Below are 24572 nucleotides of genomic sequence, written 5' to 3' on the forward strand. Positions count from 1 at the left end.
CTGTCCAAATACTTACGGATCCGACTATATTATTTATCTTTAGAAGATCATTCATTCATTTAAACATAAAATAATAAAAATAAATAAATAAAACATCCATTTAGGCGCATCCAATATTTTGATTGCTTCTGAATGTAATTTTTTATTTAAATAAAAAAATTTAAAAAATCATGTGCAAAAACTGCAAAAAGAGTCAAAGCAAGAACAACTCCTGGTCATATGCCAATGCTCTCGATTTTTATTGCACAACAAGTAGTCATTTGTAAGGAACGCTTTGACAACATTGCTACTGACGGAGCAGGTTATTGAAAAAGACAAGTAATGCTTAGTACCAGGAGCTTTAGCACGTCACTGCCATAGACATCACTCCAGATCAGCCGTGGCCCGACCGTCCACTTCGCAACGGTGTAGTGCAGATGTTTCGACCATCGCCGCTCACGCACACGGCTCACATTATTCCACTTTACCAGCTACAGCTGACCTCGCTGTAGGGCTAACACCGGTTTGACTTGCTTTCATCTAAAAGATCAATGCTAATGGGCGAGAGGAGAAGTGAGTAAGATGCTTATTGGAAATGCTGGAGAGAAGGGAAGGAAATAAGAGGAGATGGAGTTCATTGCTGCACTGCAAAAAAAAAAAACAAGGCCGTCATTTGTAAGGAAGATATCTCAGAAAAAAAAAAACTTGTATCTCCAAAATGGAAAGTTAACTGTCTCGACTTTAGAGTTTATTCCAGGTCATTTTGGATCATTTCTATTGGTCCATTCTTCACGAAATTTGTACACAAAGGTAAAGAACAAAGACCAGATTCAAATTATGTAAAAAAGTGAAAAATGCTACAAGGTTGTTCCATGCCAATGTGGACCTCTTAGACCCATAACATTTTTTGTTCCAGATGCTGTGTTGCTTAAGCAGGACCAGGAAGAGCACAACGTCTTGTAACAATTATGCGACAGCTTCATTCTTTAATCTTGCCCTATAGCCATAAGGCTAACATAGTTAGCTAAAGCTAGCTAACTTATTGAAGGTGTAATTCCTCTTTTATCAGTGTGTAATCTCCATGCGTAAGTATCACTCGTCTCAAACCACGCCACGGAGGCCAATTTACTAGATGCAGTGTATAGATGGAGCCAAATAATGTTGGAAGCCATTTAAACAAGTCTGTTTGGAGACTAACTCAGTTTGAAGGTTTGAAGCGAGTGTGCGATGATTTCTGCATGTGGTTAGCACTATGCTAATTAAAGAACTGGACATGGAAGTTTGGGAACTGGTCATGTCAACATAGAACCAGGACCAGAACCAGGACCCTGAAATCCATGCCATGAAGAAAAGGAGGCTCAACCCAGTATTAGTGCAGTCTTCCTAGACTAATGAAGTGCTCGGTGGGTGCATGTGAGAGTGCATATAAGTCACATAATGATGAGTTTCATAAATTTCCCAATGGCCAGACCATGAGAATTTGAAAAGCAACAGTGAAACTAGTCAGTCTTGTCAGTGAGTCTAGTCTAGACTGCCTATCAGTACTGGAATCAATCCAGCCAATGTTTATAACCCTAACCAGCACTAGACACGACTCACTCGGATGGGACTGACATAATGCAAATATTCCAGCAATAATTACACCCCCCGCCTCCCATTGTAAAACTAATCCCATCTGAACCGTACTCTAGCTGCTGCCATGGTGAGCGAAGGGAACCAGGGGCAAGGGGAGGAAGCGGCTGTGGATTGGAACGGGACCGTTGTAGCCCAGTGCACTTCAATCGACCTCCACAGGCGACGGATGACTAATATCTGCACAATGCGGCGTGTAAAGGAGTGCTGAGTGAGAGTGAGTCTGCATGCACGCACATGCGCGCACACACTCACACACGCACACTCTCACACTGACACACATACCTACATACGGCTGATCATGACTGAGCTTTGAATATCAGGAGTACTGCAGCAAAGCCATCGCTCTTCCTTTCACAACCACTGCGGCAGACAGACTGACTGACAGACTGACTGATTGACAATTACAACAACAATTGCTTTGGATAAGGTCTGTCACGATTCCAGAATTTTACCCACAATTCCTATATTATTCTGATAGTATTAAGATGATTAATGGCAAAATCTTTTACATCTAAACCCTAATTTTTTTTAAAGTACGTAAAACAGTGAGATGAGGGTATAATAAATGTGTGACAAATTAAAGGAAACCCCAACATAAAGTGTCTTGGGTGTTGAGCCACAGTGGGTCACCAGAACAGCTTCAGTTCAGCTTGGCATGGACTCTACAAGTTAAGTACTAAAGGTACCTTCTTCCATAGGGGTTATATTGATATATAGGGGTTATATATATATATATATATATATATATATATATATATATATATATATATATTTACATTAAAAAAAAATATTTATTTATTTTACATATGAAGTTGCTGAATGCTCAGTAGTGCCTGTAAGAACATTTGAATTTCCTCAGGACAATCTGGTTCTTCAAATAGGTCAATTTAAATTAAAGTTCCTAGAAGATCTTTAGACTTCTGTATTTGGACCCAACTTTAAGAAATGTCTTGAATTTTTCTCACTGAAATAAACTCTAGCTCTTTGCAGTGGCTTTCATCCTAATAGATGGGTACTTCTAAGCACCTTTTCTTAAGAGGTTCCTTTACGCATTTTAGGAGGTTCCTCCACAGTTTCAGACGGAAAACCTCCAAAGGTAAACATTCAAATTGAAACAACACTGACCATGTTTCCACTGAAGCTCGTGTTCAGGAAACTCTCAGTTGGATCAGATTTACTCATCAGAGGCTTCTGGAACAAAAGTTCCACCTCCAACAAAAATTTTGGTCATGATATAATTGGTAACGACAAATTAACCCCACTGTATGTGTTAAAGATATGCTAATAAGCACATTTCACCTCATCCAAGTCCAACATTGAGCTGTGTGATTTTTGTAGAATGATGGTGGTGCTCCATCCAGTACTTTTAGGATGGTTTGGGGAGTTGGAGATTAGGTGGGGTGGTAATCACCCTACCCCCCTGGACAGCAGAGTCAGTTACTCTAACAAAAGCAGGATGAAAACTTGCCCTTGAATTTGGAAGAAACAAGAATGAGCAGGTGTCCCAATACTTTTGTCAATATAGAGTGGGTATTGCATTGCTTTTAAAACGCTATGCTATTGAGATGCATACGCTCGTAACTGCACAGATTGGTCCCAACAAAACATTTTGTCACTGTGGAAAAATTTCAATGCAGCTTGCTACGCTAGTCTGATCATTTTCCCACCGCAAATCCAAACCCCTCAAAACGCTCCTGGAAGGCCTCACTAGCATTCATTTAGCCTCATCGGGGTCTTAGCCAGCCATGAATCAGCAAAAATAGACACAAATCCAAAGTCATTTCATGCGCCGCGGCTGAAGGAGTGCTTAATCTGACAATTTTCATAAACCGGCGCTAGTCTGACTGGGCAGGCTTGCTGCAGTTGGTTGTGGTTCTTCACTTTGACCAGCAGAGAACACAGCAGTGAGTTGTTCCTACAGCTGCAGCATGAGAATAAGAGCTGAGAGAACGTGAGGGAGCTTTAATGGAAAGACAGCTACGTTTATTTGCACTTGCAAAGGCAATTTCCTCTTGTGCAGACGCACTGTACAGCCGTGCCAGCACTAAGTACTATAAGGCAGGACGGACCCATATGAATATTCAGCATCGTAACACGCAGCAGAATCTGCAATCCGCTCTAACATTCACATTGAGGTCTCTAGGAAGAGCTTGCCATCTGCATTTGAAAGACAAGCGCCACAAAACGAGCAGAGATCTAACAAGGCTTTGCTGCCACTCGGAACTCGGGGCTTTCGGAACAAACAAAAGGCCAATTAGGCCTGTGCTAATGCATTTCAGTGTTGTCCACATTTCAAGGATTTAAAGGGAATTTTGTGCTAATTGCAAATCTCCAAAAGTGGAAGACTTGATACACTGCACTGAGAAAAGTGAGGTGTTGAAACGCGTGCATGGTTTCAACAGATCAACACAAGGTTATTTCTGGTCATGGTTAGGGTCAAAAAAGGTCCAAAAGGTCAGGCTATCTACCTGTCACTTCTTTTTTGTTGTTTTGGAGAACCACATAAATGACTCAATGCACCAACAAAGCAATAAAAAAAAATCAATAATGCTCATCAAGTGATGGAGTAGGTGGAGGAGTGAGGATGTTAAGATGATGTCATGGACAACACAATCACCTGACTTCCACAGCGTTGAGAACTTGTGGGACTGTGTTTCGTGGGAATGTGTGGAGCAGTCAGTGGACAGCAGTGAAGAATGTGTAGAAAGCAAGTCATTCATCTTAGGAAAATTGCTAATATGATAATATTGTGAGGAGGTGATTAGGACCAGAGGAGGACCTGCAAAATACTCACAGACCCTTAGGCCGTGTTCACACGTATCCTGATCATGTTAAAAACTGAGCCTTCTATGTCATTTTCGTCCTACCATCCACACAAACATGGAAACTTTAGTTTTTAGTGTTTTTATGCGAATGGGCAAATTTAGGTATGTTTTGACTGTTATGCTGTTTCTTGATTAACTTTGTGAGGTGTTAGAGCCCTCTGCTAAGCTAACAAGCTTGTGTAATATTTTTCCCTTTTTTCTCCCAATTTGGTGATGCCAATTCACCCACCCGATCGTAACTCCCCAGCAATGCTCCCGACACTAAGAGAGTAAGCACATAACACATGTATCTCCTCCAGCGCCCCCACCTCTTTTCAAACTGCCGGAGAGCTGATATGCTTGCAGGTAAGCACTGAGTCCCAAACTCCACCACACCAGCTAACAGACGGCGGTACTGGCTGCCTGTTGCTTTAAGAGTGATAAGAGGAGAAAGCACAGCCAATTGTGCTCTCTTTGACTCCAGCTGCTGATGGCAAAGGGGCATGCCTCGGGATTTGAACTCGCAATGCCCAGGGGCCATAGTGGCAGCATATGTTGTGCAATCATTTTAGGGTCATTTTTGCATTCTTGTGTGGATGGAGATTTTTAGAAACTCCAGAAAAACCTACATTTTCAAACACGTCTAGATACGTGTGAACTGAGCTTTAGTAGCCTGTTGTTTTTTGTTGATGTTGTTTTTCTTCACAAAAAATTATAGTTTGAGCCATTATTTGTCCTGTTTGCCTCAAACCAGTTTAATTCATGACTCCATTTCAGCATCCACTAGATTTTCAGGCATGTATAAATAGAAGCTAATTGTGATTCTTGCTGTAGCTTTCTGTTTTGGTGTGCATTTTTGCAAAACTGTACATTTTGTGCATGTATCTCTAAAAAAATCACCTCTGTTGTATTTACTTTATTACGAAACTACGTACCACATGCAGATACTTGAATATAGAAGTCCTAACAGACTCAGATCTGGTGTGTGTGAGTTTTTTTGTTGTTGTTGTTGTTGTTTTTCCTCTTCATCACAATGTGCTCAGCTCACGTCTAATCTACTACAGAGGTGGGTACGATTTCAAGAAAGCGCCAAGCCATCTGGCGTGATGTCTACGGACTGCGACAGCGGCTCCACCGCGAACCGGCGTTCAGGTGGAGCCAGGCATTTTGGCAGGTGCTCCACAATGTGCGTCCCAGCAAGTCAACTCAACCCCAACGCACCACAGGCACAGACAGCGCATGCTGTGTCGAGGGTTCAGGACAGACATGAATGTGCAAGTCGTCATCTCCCCACGTGGGGGAAGATTATGCTGGATTATTAGTTTTTCATTTGCTAACAACTATTCAGCAGCTATATTGTACATATATTGCAAGGTAAAAAACAAAAAGAGAGAAAGAACACAGAGTTTGCAGTTATTCTTTTACAGAGCCACGTACCACTGAAATAGACTATGTGGAAACTAGGTATACTAGGCACTAGGTATGTACATTACATTGTGCATCTGGGCACACTGTAAATACGAAAAAACAAACAAACAAACAAACAAAAGAAAAGAAAACACTTCTCAGAACTGAAAATAATAAGTACCCTGATTTACTAAGACATTTTATACCAAGGCATTTTGTACCGTTTACATCCTGTACAGTGACAACAGGACCTTTTTGGATGATGGTACTTCCCGATAATTGTTCATCAGTGAGTTCAGCCAAGCTGATTTGGCCTTCAGTGCTGCCCAAAAGAGTTTTTTTTTTATCTTTTTTTTTTTTTTTTTGGTCAGGGACTTCACATTAGTTGAATGGGAAGCTTATACAGTAAAACATAGAGGGTACTACTTTAAAGTGTGTGCGCTTAAAGGAATACTTCACCCAAAACTAATGCTAATGCCAATGGTTACGCTACCCTGCTAATGGACGGCTAAAGTCAGCAGAGGCAATCTACCATTATGCAAATTAAATTATTCGAGCAGGTCAATATCAGCATTTATTCCCTGTTAGCTACATTAGGCTGGCTTTAGAGTGGTGAAACCTTCATCAGAACCAACCAGAACACTGATGACGTACCATGTGATCACGTCACAAGATATCAGTGTAGCCTATAGATTCGAATCATGAAACCGTAGACAAGAAATTAAAGCAAGAGGGCGGCCTTTAGGAATCATGTTGACAAGCATGACCAGCATCACCAAGCTGATTGACCAGATGGACCAAGCTGGTCGACCAGCATGACCAGGCTGATTGATCAGATTGACCAAGCTGGTTGACCAGCATGACCAGCATTATCTAGTTGATTGACCAGATGGACCAAGCTGGTCGACCAGCATGACCAGGATCAAATGCAACATACACTATGCTGGTCAAGAACTGCTTAACCAGCAGCATAGGGCATGTTTTACCTGGATGACCAGCTTTTTAACTACTTGACCATCAAAGAGCAGATTAGTCCATCTGAAACCAGCTACCAGCAAAAGCTGGTCTTAAGCTGGATATCTCAGTAGGGTCATTTCTGGTAAGGATGGAAATCTACATTTTTAGATATTAGAATTTATTTATTTTAATTTTTTCTGTTACAGTTCATTGTGTTACACTGGTGACAGATGTCTGAAATATTATAATTTTTATTTTAGATATAACAGATATAAATAAGATTAAAATAGTTTTTTGTTCATGGAAAGGGACATACTTACTTGAGTATTCATGTCACCAGACAATCCTTTACTTGAGTAGGGGGTTAGGCCGCTCTACCCACCCCTACAGCTGTGATCTACCTAGCTAGGTTATTTATTTTCTCGTCTCTTGGCATAAACATGAACGAAAGGCTAAATCCAACAAAACGACACATTGCAGACAATCCTAGCTACTAATCTCGCTAACTTGCTAACTGAAGGAAATGTATGTTATATCATAATGCTATTTTGTCTTTGCAATCCTACAAAGTTTCACAATTCGAGGCCAGCTTTAGAGTTTGGGGTGTAGGATTCCTTTAAGCCAGGGTTAGGAGATTCAGATACCGTGACTACCTTCCACACAATTCTCTCAAATCATCCCAGTAGAGCCAAAATAGCAGCTTAAATAGGGCTTTGACTCCATCATATGTGCATGGCTACAAAAATAAAACAGTTTCCAATCATGTGCAGTAAAACCGCAGTGATACACACAGCAGGTATTCATTCATTTGGTTCAACTCGCTCACAATACAGCTGTCAGTAGGCTGTGGATCAACTGTAGACACTCACAAGAATGATTACACAGTTCCGAAGAGCAGTATTGCACTGTGATTTGCTAACTTCCGGCAACATTAGAATTGGAAATAGTGTAACAGAAGCGAAAGCTGCACCGTCCAGGCGAAAAGGACAGTACAGAATGTATCATTCCTGTGTAATTAAAGACAAGCGATAGCACAACAAATCAGCAATCGAGTTACACGGAGCCCAGCTGGACGGTCACCCTATCTCATGCCCCTCTTCCTTTCCCAGGATATATTTGATCAAATGATCACGTTACTGCTTGTAAACGGCGATGTCAGCTCAAGAGGACCAGAGATGGGCTTTTAGTCACTTGTGCACAATGCTAATTGTGCCGTGTGACGCTAACTCGAGAACCTTGGTGGCAAGCCATCAAAATCTACATATATTACAGATATGATCAGAACAGTCACAGAAAGCAAAGAAATCAGTAAATAAGATTGTAAAAAGTACTCGAGAAGGAGGCTGATCATAAGTGTGAGTGGTTAGCATAATATTAGCATTGTCGTGGAGCAGGAAGGAAACCTTTACCGTACTGATCCACCTCACTCACTGAGCTGCCTATATTATTACATATATCAATTTCATCAAATCATCATTAAACCCATCAAAGGTCGACTAGACGTAGCCGTTAGGAATGTGACGACTAGCTTGCCCTCAAGAGGGCGCTCACAGGAACATTGTGTGCTTTATTGATTAACGTCGTCATACGGTTTCCAATCTAAGACCTAGCCTCCAGCAAGGGGGGAGAGGGGGGTGGGAGTGGAAACAACACCGGACATTAAAAAAATAAAATGATTTTTTTTCCCGAAGTATCTAATTAGCATAATCGAGAGTTGCTCACCACAATAAACACTCAGCAAAATACACACGCGTTCCGATTTGCATGAATTAATATGATCCTATTTACATGGCAGTAATTGATATTCATTTTGCTGTCATAAAACGCCAATTGGCTTACATTCAGAAACTACGTACACACCTATTGCCATCTGAGTTCAGTTATTTTTTTGTTTTTTTCTTGTGGATTAAGTCCTTCCTCTAGCTAACAGTGCTACTCAGACTCACACATGTTGATTTACAATATCATATTTACAGCTGTCAATCCAAGTTCAAGTGAAGGAAAAAAGAAAAGAAGTTAATTGCAGCAGTTAACTATGAAACAAGCAACTACGTACCGTTGAGGTGAAACTTCTAGAAATCGAGACGGCAACAGTGTTTCAACCTGTGATCTGGTCCATATCCGTAACAACAACCCCGTCACGAAATGCTCTTATGTCAGCCCAATGAACTTGGTTAGACCGTCTTGGTTGGTTCAGTTAAAGTGCAGAACATTGCAAATACTGGGTAAATTGCACAAATAATGGGTCAACTTCAAGTCAGTGTAATAGAGAGTGCACAATGTTTGAACTTTCACAACACATACAAATATCGGATTTCTTTCAGGTAAATGAGAAAATATCAAAAGTAATATGTTTGTGGAACCATAATCCAACCTCTGCAATCAAGCATATTGGGCAGTCCTTTACGAATTGAAATACCAACCTTGCTGGACACCATTTTACTGGGGAACATCAATTATTCATTGTAAAAAGCAAAGAAAAAAACATTTTTTAAAGCTTCAAGCTAAATTCTTTAAACACATTGCAGATTTGTCCCCATTCATCTGCATTCTCCTACCTAGAGAACCCACAATTCAAATTTTGAGACCATAAGCGGGATCTAGCATATTGCAGAATCATATTGCATGTAATGATCAACGTGGATCAAAAAATAGCACGAGTTGAGTCTTATTTCAGACGTAGATTCTTTTGGTTGTTCTTTCTTCGTTGCTATCAGTGACGGAGAGTCATTGGTCTTCATCAGTGCAGGTTGGGGAACTGCACACAGAGTATTGCCTTTAGCCATCGTCAACAGATCCATCAAAAATGCCCAGCAAAACACTTCACCAACAAAAAAAAGAGAAAAATCCCCCCAAAAAACACAGGCGTTTCACTACAGTGGCTTTGCGCTCTCTTGAGAAAACAGATCAATGAATAAATAACAGGCTTCCATGCTCCTGCACTCCCACACAACAGACACACACGGACCATGTATATGGCTTCTAAACTCGGAATCAAGGCAGTTAAATAAATGGCGATTCTGTTTGACTTGTTTTTCTTAGTTGACACAGACACAACCAAACTTTGTGTTCAAGCTCAACTTTGGTTTTTGAGTAGATACAATGAAGATATTTACTGTCTCTTTTCTGTTTTCTTTTTTCTTTTTTCCTTTATCCTATTTACATATCGATGTAAGATCGACCAGCGGTCTATAATACTATTTTTCCTTGATATTTTACAAGAATATGGACAGTTAATTAGTTTGCTACAATTATAGCTTATACAGAAAAAAAGGACACTCAAAACACTTTTGCAAAGCATAAAATTTCATCATTGTCATCTGATGCAAGTCCCTGATTTTTTTTTTTAACATAAGTCCCAGCTCAGGCCAGATTGCATTGTATGGACTCTACAGAGTATGCAACAGTAACACACAAAAGAATTTCCTCCTTGTCGCTCTTCGTAAGAAAGAAAGCAAGGGGGGCATTAGTAGCTGAACGCGAAAGTGACTAACTACACGAGCGGCGCCGACTAGAAACTTCCCACCCGCTTCGATCTAGTTACAGTAGCAATGTTATATCTAGCAGTAATAGGTTTGTCTGGTTACTCCCCCTTTGGTCCCTGTCGTCGGTTAGACTCCCCCTCTACCAGAGGTTCTCGCGAGAGTACAGGAAAACCTCCTTTTACAGAACTCGGAGGGGGAGGGGCAGAATTCATTGTGACTCACAATAGTGCTGCCATGACAACGTAAAACTGCCAGTGTTCCGGTCAGAGGTTTGAAGACAGTCGGGATCTAGCGGAGTCTGTTTCGGGGAGGCTAACTATTGAATCCTTCTTGTGCACTATTGGGTCAAGATGACCCTGTCCTGCAATTCCTGCTCCACCGACCACTGGAGGAGTACCCGCAGGGGGCGGAGTGGATGGGAATGCAGGTCCTGCTGCTGATGTCTGGTGGGGCGGTGCCATTCTTTGAGGCACGGCACTCCTAACTCCAGAAGGCCCAGGAACGGCAGGGTGAGGGGCTTGTGGCGGTCCGATGGACGTAGAGGATACATGGGTGGATGGCGGTGGACTAGGGCCCACGGCGGGTGGGCCATCCTGGGGCAGGGAAGGCTGGGATGCAGACAAAGCCCGGGCGTCCTGGCTCAGGCTGCCCCCTTGCTGCAAGGAGTGGACACTCTTCTGCGGGGAAGCCCTTGTCGGACTCGGCACGTGCTGCTGGATGAGGGACAGCTGAGATCCAGTGCGGCCTCCCATCGGGCTACAGCCGTACTGGAATGTCCGCCCGCCCATTGCTGCCAACGGGCTCTGCACAGGCGGGCTGGAAGTGGCCGCAGAACCGTAGGCACCCCCTTGGATCGGGCCAGGCGTCTGCACTTGCATGGGAGAGATGGACACAGGGCTGGAAAGGTTTTGGATAGCCTGGAAGCGACGGACCATTCGAGGCGACTGCAACATGCCTTGCCCCACAAGAGGGCTGGCCATCTGGGGACAGAAGCTCATGGCCACTGCCTGCTGGAGAGTGGCAATGGCGGAGGCACCCTGGGACTGGCCCGGAGGGGCGAAGATACCTCCATGCATGGAAGGTGTCATGGACATGGCCCGTGGACGCTGCAGATCCACCAGCTTCACCATCTCGCGGTCGTACTTGACGATCTCCTGGATCATCTCGTTTTCCCGGTTGTTGAAGACACCCGAGTTGAGATCATGCTGTACTTTGTGCATCAGGATGGAGTTCTTCTTACCTGTTGAGGAAGGGGAAAGTCAGCATGGAAGGCTGGCACAGCACATTTGGGCCACTTTTTGGACAATGTTCATCAGGCCTTTTGGAATACCAAGGCACTGCACTGCACCCCAAGCTCTAAGAGACCTAATGCGTAAATTCCGTTTTTTTTTTCATGGCATTACTTTAAAACCTTTAGTGCTCTTACCTATACGGTCAAGCCTGTCAATGGCAACAGTCTCGAAGGCTCTCCTCATCATCGGGTACTCCTCCAGCACCTCGTTAAAGTGGTCCACTGAGAGCGAGTAAAGGCGGCAGTATGTCTCCGCCTGAACGCTTGCTGTTCGGCGACCTCGTGTCAACAAACAGATTTCTGCCGCAGGGAGAAATGCACAACACACATACCCACACACACACACACACACACACACACACACCAACTTTATTTTCATCTGTCCCTCTGCTGTTTTACATAACACTACAAACTTTCCCATTTTCACTGAGGGCATTTTCAGATGCTCTTAAAGTCCTTAAGCATTCTAAAACTGGGAATAAACACATCATGAGCTTAGCACTGAAACGGAGGCGTTTTTAAGAGCATGAAAGATGAGCAGACAGTCCAGCCACAGCTGACAGTTAAATAGACTGCACTAAATCAACATCCAATGATTTAGAAGTCTGCATACTGCAAATGAGTTTTACAATCTTGTTAACAATTTGTGAATCCAGGTTGACACTGATCTGAGAATCACTGAGAAAACAGCACTTTTACTTTGGTGTCTTGATTATGGCTCAGAATTTTCTGCTGTAGAAATCATTCATTTTATCCAATGACTAATATAACTTCTTATATTTCCCCCCCCGGCCTTCATTTTCCACATCTTTTTGATTCAGTCATAATCTCAAAGACGTTTAAAAGACATGAATAAGAAGCAAGGCGTTAATGGATGTCTAGATTTTGACCAGTGTGAAAATTCTGAAAATTCTGAATATCCTGACCTGCCTACTGCCCTGCTGTTCTGCTCTGGATCTTCACATTTGTTCATTCTCACCTCACTGCATTGCTGTGCATATGACTGTTTACCTGCATGGACTCCTGCGTTTTACTCACATTCACATCATTTATGGCTTGATGTGACATCTGCCACAGCTCTTAATTCACTATTGCATTTTGTCAATTTTTATTCTCAAGGTTTGAAGACAGTCGGGATCTAGCGGAGTCTGTTTCTGGGAGGCTAACTATTGAATCCTTCTTGTGCACTATTGGGTCAAGATGACCCTGTCCTGCAATTCCTGCTCCACCAACCACTGGAGGGGTACCCGCAGGGGTCGGAGTGGACGGGAATGCTGCTGATGTCTGGTGGGGCAGTGCCATTCTTTGAGGCACAGCACTCCTAACTCTAGAAGGCCCAGGAACGGCAGGGTGAGGGGCTTGTGGCGGTCCGATGGACGTAGAGGATAGGATGGGTTGATGGCGGTGGACTAGGGCCCACGGCGGGTGGGCCATCCTGGGGCAGGGAAGGCTGGGATGCAGACAAAGCCCGGGCGTCCTGGCTCAGGCTGCCCCCGTGCTGCAAGGAGTGGACACTCTTCTGCGGGGAAGCCCTTGTCTGACTCAGCACGTGCTGCTGGATGAGGGACAGCTGTGATCCAGTGCGGCCTCCCATCGGGCTACAGCCGTACTGGAATGTCTGTTGCTTTTTGTCAATTTTTATTCTCGATCAGAGGAGGACGGCTTCCCCTTTCTAATCTTGGTTCCTCTCAATGTCTCTTCCTCTCGATCTGAGGGAGTTTTTTCCTTACCACTGTCGCCCTTGGCTTGCTCTAAAGAGGCTCGGACACGGATCTCTGTAAAGCTGCTTTGTGACAACATGTCTTGTGAAAAGTGCTATATAAAGAAAAATGAACAAACTAAATGTAGAGATGCGTTTTGCTTCCAACATTCCACTTATTTGATTATCTGCTATTCATATTTGGATCATAAATGAACAAAGAGTGAAAAAAGTTTTAATGTTCAGCTTAAATCAGGCATGGACATTGCTGGATGTCTTAAGTCAGTATGTGCCAACAGCAATTAGTCTTTTTAAAGTTTTGTCTATTGTCAGTGATATGATACTTATTCACTATTCTCTATTTTACTTAAGACTTTTAAGACGTTTATGGTTTTAGTCTTTGAAAATAAAATCATTTTAGTCAGCAGCTACACCTGTGCTATATAGCTTGTCTGTTACTTGCTTTTCTGACTCTGGTTGGTGTGGCGCAACAGATAACACCACCACCTGCCACTGATCTACCACACCATGTTGGAGACTGGAGTTTGATTCCCAGTCTGGATGGCTGTACTGCACTTCACCAATAAGAGTCCTTGGGCACTCCATTGGCCCACCTCTGTAATGCAATTAACCATGTAAGTCGCTCTGGATAAGAGCGTCAGCTAAATAACGTAAATGTAATGTTAACAGGCGAAAGCCAGGCCTACACTGTTTGATTTTAGCCTGTTTTAAGCCTGATTTGGTCGTAGTCCACTGAAGTTTAGGATCTGTCCGAAGTTTTGTTTAATCGGGTAACATTTGACATGCAGTGTGAGAGGAGAAATGATGCCTGATTAACTGCCTAACTGAGCTCGAAGTGAGCAGTCGGACGAGCAGATGGATTTCTGACATTCTGACAAAAATTCTGGTCACTTGTCTCGCAGCATGAGCGGTCTCGCAAGCCGATTTCTCAGGGTCCCGAAAGCTGCATGTTGTAAATTGCAATGAAATACAAAACATTTCTAAAACATTTCTCAGCTAACAAAGTCCCTCTGTGAGTCACAGAATACACAGCACAAGCTGAAAATGTTTTAGACACCCCTACACACACATGCAGTCAAGTCGTAGCATCTTCTTAGCATCTATACAGGCTGCCATGTCCTAATAAATTGACGCGACTAACGTCAAACTTCAAACCTGAAGTGTGAGCTACCAGGATATGTCCTCCAATATTACCCTAGCAGTAGCAATGCTCCTCCGGCACATGCAAAGTCGGCCATTCATTTAGAACTGCCACTGATGCGGCATGGCCGGGCAGCCGACCAAGCTGGCTTGGAGAAAAGCGCCGGTGTCCCCAGCTCGTCCCCACACTAGCTAACAGACGCCTGTGCTGGCCAACATTGCTTTAGAGCGATGAGGGGAAAGAGTGCTATCTACCCACCAGGAGAGAGTGTGGCCAACTGTGCACTCTTGGACTCCGGCTGCTGATGGCAAAGCGACATGGCTCGGGATTTGAACTTGTGACCCCTGGGACATAGTGGAAGCACATTAGACGCCACATACACGCCAAGACCACTTCCTGGGAGTACAAGCTGCAGATGTATTTATTGAGATTTGAGAATGTTTTTTTTATTAGCGGTTACAGACCTCATTGCTAGACCCATGTGTTGATTTTACTAGATAGCTAGCTGTTTTGTTTACAGTATCAGATGGCAAACAGCCTACTGTTGTGGCTGTTTCAGTTCAGATAGCTTCTGATATAGCTGCTTGTTGATAAAGGTACTGGCCTAGATTGAAGATTTAGCAAGAATACTGCATCTTGTGCCGTTTCTGCCTAGAAAAAGCTGGAATACAGCCAAAACGTGACCCAAAGTGAGTTTCTCGGCTTGATGCAGTGCAGAAACCTGTGACTGATACAGTGCAGTGGGTAACATCACTGCCTTCACTGTCTCAGACTGAGGTCATTTTCCTAATAGTAGAGGTAGTTCCTGAACAATCCTGTTGTTCTGTGAATCCTGTGAGTTGAATTCACCCAGTGTTAGCAATGTTAGCAGTGTTAGCTTCTTCCCAGTGATAAAGCAGGCTGCTTATCTCCTCACTGAGTGACAGGAATGTTCCAGAACAGCCTGTCTGCTTTATACACACTGGTCACCGCATAAGCAGCCACCTCCATCAGTCAGAGCCAGCTCCAAGTCTGTGCTCTGAATCAGTTCTGGATCAGCAGACGCAAACTCTAATATCCTCCTTCCGGGAGGCCGCAGCTAATTATAGACCACCCCGTCATCTCAAACCACTCACTGTTTGGTCTCATTCATCAAGTCAAGAGGCAATATATCACGGCATTTCAATCAGAAAGGGATGCACAGATGAATGTCCCACCATGAACACACAGACGCGAGTTCAAAAAGAGAAAAACGCAAATACACACACACACACACACACACCAGTTTGTAATGCTTTCTCTGTGGGGCTTTTTTTATTGAACATACCCTACGTGTTACTGTGGCTAGATAATGCTAGACCTAACCAGACCTTAACCTTAATCTCTCTGACCCATAGGAACCATTTCAGCTGAGGACCTGCACTTCCCCTTATAGTAGTGGAAGCAAACATAAGCTTTTCGCCCCCTGCTTTTAATCTGAGCTAAAGATTGACTCCCAGTTTAAATAACTGTGGGAGCACAGGTTTCTATATTATGATGCTACACCAATAAGAGTTCATGGGCAGGGCTCCTAACATTACATCCACTTACCTGTGCGACATGACGTAATTGTAAGTCCCTCTGGATAAGACTGTCAGTTAAATGCCATCAGTGTAAATTTAAAGCAAAAGCCTACAGAAGCCGATTCTGAGGTAGAGGTTTGCGCCAGACAGATTATGAATGATTTAGCAAATCAAATGTTTGTTTTATATCAAAATAATGATATTGTCTGTATAGCTCCGCTGCATGTTCTACATAAATATTTATGGTCGCATCATTCTAACATATTTTGTCAAAATTATAAATTGTTGCTTGAAGATTTTCTCAAAATAATCTCATTCACTTGCAGAAGTAATGAAATTATTATAACTTATTAGTCACATTGATGACTTTCCAACACTGACCTATTTTCTTGGGATTTTGACCTATTTTCTAGAAATACTTTATTATATTTATTAAAAAAATTATATATAATTTTATTATCTCTTATATCTGTTAGGATTTTGACATTCTCTTTAGGTTTGACATTTTCTCAAAAAAAAATATTTGTTTATTTTTAATTTTTATGCTATTTAGTCAAAATTCAAGATTTTGACATTTTCTCATAATAATGACATATTTTCTTTGGATTCCAAATTATTTTGTAGAAATAATGACTTATTTATTTATTATTTATTAATTATCTAGGTTTGCCATTCTCTCAAAATAAGGACTTATTGTGTAAAAACAATGACTTAATTGAATTAATATTAATGATTAATGATTAATATGAATTATTTGCTTTTCTAGAAATGTTTGGACTTCTTTAGTCACAGTAACAACTTTCCAACACATATTTTCTTTTCAACTTGTTTTGTAAAAACAATGATTTAATTTGACAGGATTTTGACTTAAGGTTTGACATTTTCTCTTGACTTGACTAATTTAGTCAAGATAAAAACATGTTTTCTCAAATTTAGATTTCATTGAACAATCACTACCTCATTTGTAAAAAAAAAAATGCTCCCTCATTTTAATTTAAAATCACACATTTCACCCAAATCACATATTATTTGTTTTGATTAATGTAATTTAGAAACTACATAAGCACTTTCATATTACTTAAAAAGGCCAACATGCAATCACATAGATAACTTTGCATAGTGGGGGGTTGGGGGGCATTTGCTTTGCATTTGCTTGTCTTGTTAGCTTCATTAGCTTTTATCATTTTTTACTGAACTATTCCTTTAAATTACAGCACGGCAAAATGTCCAGATGTCCTCACTACGTCAAAATGAAGAAAAAATCCATTATCCAAGGGCTTTTCAGTTCTTGCAAACAGCTAAATACGCAGCCGCACACGCACACATTCACAAACAGCTTGACTTGCACCCGGTTTCTGTCCTTTTGCTATTTTGCATAGCCCCTGAGACTGCTACCATGCCCTGAAAGGGAACCGAATGCTGTGCTACTGCAGCTACTGATATTTCTCCCATGATCCTGCTCAATATCTGTTGGGCTGGACCCCCCCCCCAGGGGAGGCCTTTCTACCACCCTTTTAACTCCAGCTACAGACGGCATCTGTTCATTCGCGACCTTTCCAAGGTCACGCTCTTGCTCCTGCCTGCCCACTGCGGCTGCGGAGCGCTGAGTCATGAGGATTTTAAAGGCACAGAGGGATCGTCTTGCACTCCTCAGCGACGCTGAGCACGCTCACCACACACAACTTCTACAAGTCAGAACTGTCTCCAGATCTCTCAGCAGACTCGCAGCCTTTGAACCTGTGTTACATTTCAATGCTTGGCGCCATTTTAGGAAAAATGTCACGCTTTTCGAGATTCTCAAAGCATCCTGTTCTTCTTCAGCACTGGGAGGTAATACACAATACCACATAGTATTACACCAGTTAAACCAGTATGTAGCACTGTGGTTAAAGGGGAATTCCCATTATGTAAACAAAAAGGCATAATTGGATGACTAAGCTGTAAACAACGCCATTCAGAGTGGATCTGGTGTGAAATGCTCTGTTCTACAGAAACGTACTGACTTCTTGTGACTTGTTTACAGAGGAGGTGATGGAAACCAGACATCTAAAGCATTCATTGCTCCTGATTTATTAAACGCAGCACCAAACTTACTGTGGCCTTAACAGCAAATAGCATTTCGGTAAGATGTTAGCTCGTTCATAAACAAGAATTATCGGCTGTTTTATCATTTACATTAAATTTAGCACCGTTTTATGCACCGTTAGCAATTCAAACACCACACCGTCATGCAAAAAAATTCCACATGGTTGAAACGGATGCTAAATGTCCGAGTAATAATTGGATTTAAGTACTTTTTCTAGTCTCACAGGCCAGTCCTTGATGCATATACACACATTCAGATGATTAACTGATATATCATCGCTATGGAGGAAAAGGCAAAATTGTTCTTAGCTTTGATTCTATTGGTCTATTCATGCAGAATTATGGACACAGCGTACAGAGCAGCTACAGGGTTCAAACCATGAAGAAAGTTAAAATACATGTTTTATTAAATAGCAGTGGTATTTAACCCCTTAGTGCAGAAAAGGCTTGTTTTGTGTAATTACACTTTGGTCAATAGGCTGTTTAAGGGGTTAAAACCACATTCTAATTGACCTGACTTTATTGAGGAGTGCATTAATACAAGATGTAATACTATAGTATTTCACAACAACCTCATTTGCCTTAGCTACTCAGATGAAACCAGAGACAGGCTAAGCAGTGGTATAATTCTGCTGTTCTGCTTTTTTGAATTTCAGTGGCTCAGACATTTTCAGTCTATTTTGGCACCAAAGAGGCACTGAGCACTGGTCATTAATAAGCATGAGCTCATTAACATGTCGATTTTAATTGACTGTTACTGAGGTCATGTGTACAGATCCTGTGGAAGTAGAGACAGTGCTGCGCTGAGCACTCGCACGGTGGCTTTTTTATAAATAGTACTTAAATCACAGAAAGTTCCTGCCGTAGAGGTACAAGTAGGTAGCAGAAAGTCATAACAGTGCCCAAAGGTAGCTTACCTTCTGGATTTAGCACTATTTTACCAACATTACATAGAGCATTTCAGAAGACACATTTAGGTTATTTGGTCTTTTTGAAAAACACTCATTAAAATAGCTATATTTGTGACCACCACTGTACAGAAATACGAGTCTACTGTGAATCCTCTGAAGTTATACTGACCACTGAGCGCGTTGTAGTTCTATCATTCCAGACTGTGGTCCATCTGTTTCTCTGTTTCTTCCTGTGACCCTGTTCATCAATGGTCAGGACCCCACAGAGCGGGTAGGTATTATTTTTTGGGTGGTAGTTATTATTTTCTTATATTTCTCAGCCCAGCAGTAACACTGACATGGTGGCGCTGTGGTGAGTGTGTTAGTGTATACTATGCTGGTACAAGTGGATGTAGTGTGTGCTGTGGTGAGTGTGTTAGTGTGTGCTATATGGTACAAGAGACACAGCAGTGCTGCTGGAGCTTTTAAACACCTCAGTCTAATGCAGGTGTAATGCTGTATATTACTGTTCATTTCTGGTTAACTCCAGCTAGACTCAAGACAATACTGACCCCCTCATACAAAGATTATGTATTTGCACGATTCCACACACTGTGCTCCTGAAAAAGGGAACATGGGCATTAAAATTATTGTGAAGTATGGTGATTATTGCTACAGCATTAGTTAGCCAGACAGCTAACTGTTTCGCCCATTAGCATACCTTGCAAACTTCTAGCAGACTTCTAACTTTCAGCATTTGCATGATCCCGCACACAGTGCTCTTTACTGAGGGAATATGGGAATTGAAAGCATAAATTTTGGATTTTGCCTGCCAAGAGGGTGGGCTCGGATTAGATGCAGAGTATGGCAAGATGGTAATTATTGCTACAACCCACAGACCCGTCGCTAAAAACCTGAAAATACAGTGAGAAACTGAGAATGTCTCATTCTGAGAATTCCAAAACCAACCAGCTTTTTTCCGCTATCACCTGATTTCCCTTATGTCAGAGGTCCCTAAAAAAACCCTGGTATTGTGGTTTTGGCACCCGTTGATGGCATCCGATTACAGCATGTCACCAGTGCTCCAATGCAATCTCTCTTTCAGCCGAGCCGGAGGGTCTGTGGGTGGAAGGCTCGAGCACTAAACAGGCCGCATATTTTGCCATTTACTGTACAATAAACTCATCACTGCTTTCCAAATAACAAGGCTATAATTATCGAGCGAACATGTCAGCGGAGCTTGGATCGTCTCAGTGAAATTATGCTTGACGCTATCGAGAATGACAGGGGGCTGGAGACGAATTACTGGGCTTTTTAACGTCTGGAGGAAAGACATGGAGGAGCAAGAATGTGCACTTAAATCTCAAACTCATTTAACTCTGCTTTAATTCCATCTCGTGGATATGGAGGGAAAAAAGATGGAGAAGGTCAGGCAAAGCACCTTATGTCATGTTCCGACCGTCGTAGGGGTTTAATTAGAATTTGGGGACTTTAATTAAAGCATGTGACAGTTTAATTTGAGCCTAATTTAGTCAGTTATGAAAACAGGTTAATTTTCTTGAGCGAGAAGAGACCGCACCTCCGAAATAAGAGCCATCCGAAAGCTTCATCCCCACAGTTCCTTTGGTGAGGACATTGACCACGCCGTGCTGGATGAAGTACATCTTCTTGCCGATGGTGCCCTCGCGGATGATGTAATCACGAGGCTGAAAGACCTCAAAGCGGAGCTTAGTCAGCATGGCTGTCACAAAGTTGGGCTCAGCGTTGGCGAACAGAGGCATGGAGGCCACCAGCTTCCGGCAGTTGAAGTTCACAATTTCCTGAAAGAGGTTGAAGACAGAAGATGGTGTTATTCCAATTACACTATGAGATCAAGCAAACAGCTCTGCAAACATACTTTTTGAAGCAAAATCATTCTAATGTATTATTTACATAAGGTGGTATACAAATGTCAGAGTTCTGTTATTAAATTGAGTGTCTGGTAAAAGTTATTTCTTTTGAAATCTGTCTGTAGTCCGTGTAAGGTTTGATTTTTGCTGTTATTTTTTACTTGTGATGAATTAGGCATATATACTGCAGGCTTTCATAACTTGTTAGACCCTGAGAGTACTCTTTGGACACACAATAAGCCATAAACAAGGTTTGCCTGAAGTTCTTATACAGAGTGACTTGAGTTACAATTCAGTTACACTTGAATGTTACACAGATTGGCCATATATGCGATATATGTACATACTATATGCACATACTAGCTAACATGTCCATGTGGAGCCCATAAGAGTAGCCATCCCATCTGGGTTGTACACTGCACATGGAGCCTAGATAGGATCGATGTGAGATTAAGGTAAGAATGGGGGCCCAATAACAAAGTATGTTCACACCCACTCAGAGCCCACGCCCAAGCCCATGTAGGTTTTATGTATTGTGTACATATTTATATCATAAATGAATCATTTCTTGGTTGAATTCTAGGTACATACATATGGACATAAGGAACATATATAGCAAGCCTATGTAAATATAAATTATAGTACATACAGCTCTGTAAAAAAGAGCTCTTATTTTCTTAATGTTGCATCTCTATGTGTATGGCAGATATTTTATTCCAGGCATTTCATCAAACAAAGCTGAGTTACCTGAATTTGTAGACTATAAATGGCACAAAGTCACCCAACAGCAATGTGAAAGACTAGTTTTTAGAAAGACATTTTTGTGCTCTCCCAGGCTCTGGCTGCTGATGGCAAAGCAGCATGAGCCAGAATTTGAACTTGCGATGCTCAGGAAACAGAGTCAGAGGGCAGAAGGCAGTTCTGATAGAACACTCCTAGTAATATTTAATTCCTAAATACAACCTCTCCAGCTCCTCCCCCTGGGCCCCCCTACAGTTGTGGAGTGTAATTCACTTTTACACCACTCCCATAAATGCAAATCATTTAGGCCTCCCTCATAGACAGCTATAAACATGCATTTGTTGGCAAGCTGAGAACTACAGAACCAACATGTGAAGTGCAAGCAGCATGTGGACTGAAGCAGTAAAGCAATATTAACTTTTATTAATATTAATAGTAACTGTTACAGACACTGTCTGCAAATAATAATGAATATATATATATATTAAAAGAATACTTCATTGCAAGCCTCATCCCATGCAGCCCTCTAACTGATCTGAAAACACTGAGCATGCAAGCGTAGAACAGGATGAATGATGCCACAGCACACACAGTCAGGCATGTGCTCTGCTTTCACATGGATTGCTTCCTACAGGCGCAACACATTTCATTGTCAGCATCCCTTTATTGTTTTGGAAAGTGAGAAGACGGTGGGGGCAACTGTAGGGACCTCTGGGGGCTGTTTTTCCATGGATGTTTACACACACAGACATCTATACCAACTCCCCCACCCCCACCACACCACACCACACCACACCACACACACACACACACACACACACACACACACACACACACACACACACACACACACAGACTCACGGTCTCACCTCTCTGAGCGGTTCGTTCAGTTCCTCCAGGATGCTCTCCTCATCAAACATCTTGCCCTGGTAGCGGTGCTCGTAGTAATCATGGATTTTTTGTCGGAAGTCTGCCGGAAGTTTGTGAAAGGACATGTACTGCTCCACTTGTTTGTACTGAGGGTGAAAGAAGAAAAAAAAAACAGAAGGGAATGAGAGGCAGGGTTTAAAAAAACACACAAGCACCCAAACACATAATCACACATGTACATGTGGTTGTGTTACGTGTGGCTGTGTATGTACATATATATCAGATTTGTTTAAGTACTTGCATGTAAAAATACTAATATGTCCCATAATGACTGGTTTCATATTTGGGGGCAGTGAGGACATGTTCACCCCATGTCTAGCTTTTGTTCAAATGCATCATTATGCATTCATATATATATATATATATATATATATATATATATATATATATATGTATATATATATATATATATATATATATATATATATATGGAGAGAGAGAGAGAGAGAGAGAGAGAGAGGCTAGCATTAGGCTTTTGAAAATGTCTTCCCAAAGTCCCGAAGACCTCAACTTTATTGAAAATATGTGAACTGTGCTTATATATATATATATATGTGAACTGGCCTTACAAGTTAATGTTAGTTAATGTTATTGGCCTATATATATATATATATATATATATAATAGCAGGATAAAGTAGGCTAACATAAGGCTTTTGAAAGTCCTTCCCGAAGTCCTGACCTCAACCCGAAAATATGTGGACTGTGCTTAAAAGTCAGGGAGTTAATGTTATTGGCTATTTGGAGGTGCAGCCACTTTGCCATGGTCTAGAAGAAGTCCCAACTGTGCTTCAGAATTGGGTCAGTGCCAGAAGACCAACTCATTTAATTGAAATCTACCATTTCTGCCAATAGGAGTAAGTCGAATGTCCAACCAGAATTCTGCCAGGCATCTACTACAAGTGCAGCTTGCTAAGGGATAATTTGACCAAATGTCAGGTGTGTTGATTTCAGTACCTGTATATTATAAAAGAAATCCTCTAAACCCAATGCTGACCTTAACCTAAGCAACCAAACACCCTGGTTTGTCCTGTTTTTGCTGTTGTATTCAACAAAGTCAGCACCTGTATCCCCCGAAACTCTCTGAGCACACACACAAACAGCAGATGCAGCATTGCTGACCTTATATGGTATCATCATTAACTAATGAGGCAAACATCCCTCAGACTGGGCTATTTGCAGGGACAGAAGGAGAACAGCCATGTTCTAAGGATTTATGTTAAAATAAACCTGGAAGAAACGAGGCCGCGCCAGGCTCCAGTACTCCCGGGGATAGCGTTAACTTTGGAGGCAACACGTACACATCCTGTGCATTTGTGTCGTACCTGTGCAGAGTTTGCAGCTTCTGCCGAAAGAGTAATAACTGCAACAAAAAGGCCACGCCAACCTCCAGCACCGCTGAGGTGAGGCATTAACCTTAAAGCAACATGTATGCGTCCTGTAAACAATTACTTTTCACTTAAGTGAAGGTTCTTCAGACTTTTAAAAGGTTCCTCACACTCATTCCTCATGGAACCAGAAGTGGTTCTTTTCTGGCATCGCCCAAAGAACTACTGGAAACAACCAGAAGAACCAGAAGAACCACAAGAAACCAACAACCAGAAGAAACATTGAATGAGCGAGTGGAAGCACAAGGTAGGTGTTTCTAATAAAGTGGCCAGTGAGTGGAAGCACAAGGTACGTGTTTCTAATAAAGTGGCCAGCGAGTGGAAGCACAAGGTAGGTGTTTCTAATAAAGTGGCCAGCGAGTGGATGCACAAGGTACGTGTTTCTAATAAAGTGGCCAGTGAGTGGATGCACAAGGTACGTGTTTCTAATAAAGTGGCTAGCGAGTGTATGCACAAGGTAGGTGTTTCTAATAAAGTGGCCAGCAAGTGGAAGCTCAAGGTATGTGTTTCTGATAAAGTGGCCAGTGAGTGTACAGAAAAACAATGTATATGTTTCTGATAAAGTGGCCAGCGAGTGGATGCACAAGGTAGGTGTTTCTAATAAAGTGGCCAGCGAGTGGAAGCAGAAGGTAGGTGTTTCTAATAAAGTGGCCAGTGAGTGGAAGCACAAGGTAGGTGTTTCTAATAAAG

At 42.0% G+C, this 24572-nt stretch overlaps 1 protein-coding gene across 1 annotated transcript in view; it reads right to left on the reverse strand.

The window, feature by feature from the left end:
- Positions 1-222: 222 nt before the first annotated feature.
- Positions 223-24572, reverse strand: part of LOC140545520 (potassium/sodium hyperpolarization-activated cyclic nucleotide-gated channel 2-like) — an 85153-nt gene continuing 60803 nt past the window's right edge. Inside the window, exons 5-8 of the mRNA XM_072668302.1 lie at positions 22435-22581; positions 20515-20755; positions 11694-11858; positions 223-11507 (exon numbers count right to left, since the gene is read on the reverse strand). Of these exons, the coding sequence (XP_072524403.1) occupies positions 10531-11507; positions 11694-11858; positions 20515-20755; positions 22435-22581 (1530 nt within the window). The 3' untranslated portion in view covers positions 223-10530. The remainder of the gene's footprint in view (positions 11508-11693; positions 11859-20514; positions 20756-22434; positions 22582-24572) is intronic.

The sequence above is a fragment of the Salminus brasiliensis genome, chromosome 23 (assembly GCF_030463535.1).
Source record: "Salminus brasiliensis chromosome 23, fSalBra1.hap2, whole genome shotgun sequence".
Classification (NCBI taxonomy): domain Eukaryota; kingdom Metazoa; phylum Chordata; class Actinopteri; order Characiformes; family Bryconidae; genus Salminus; species Salminus brasiliensis.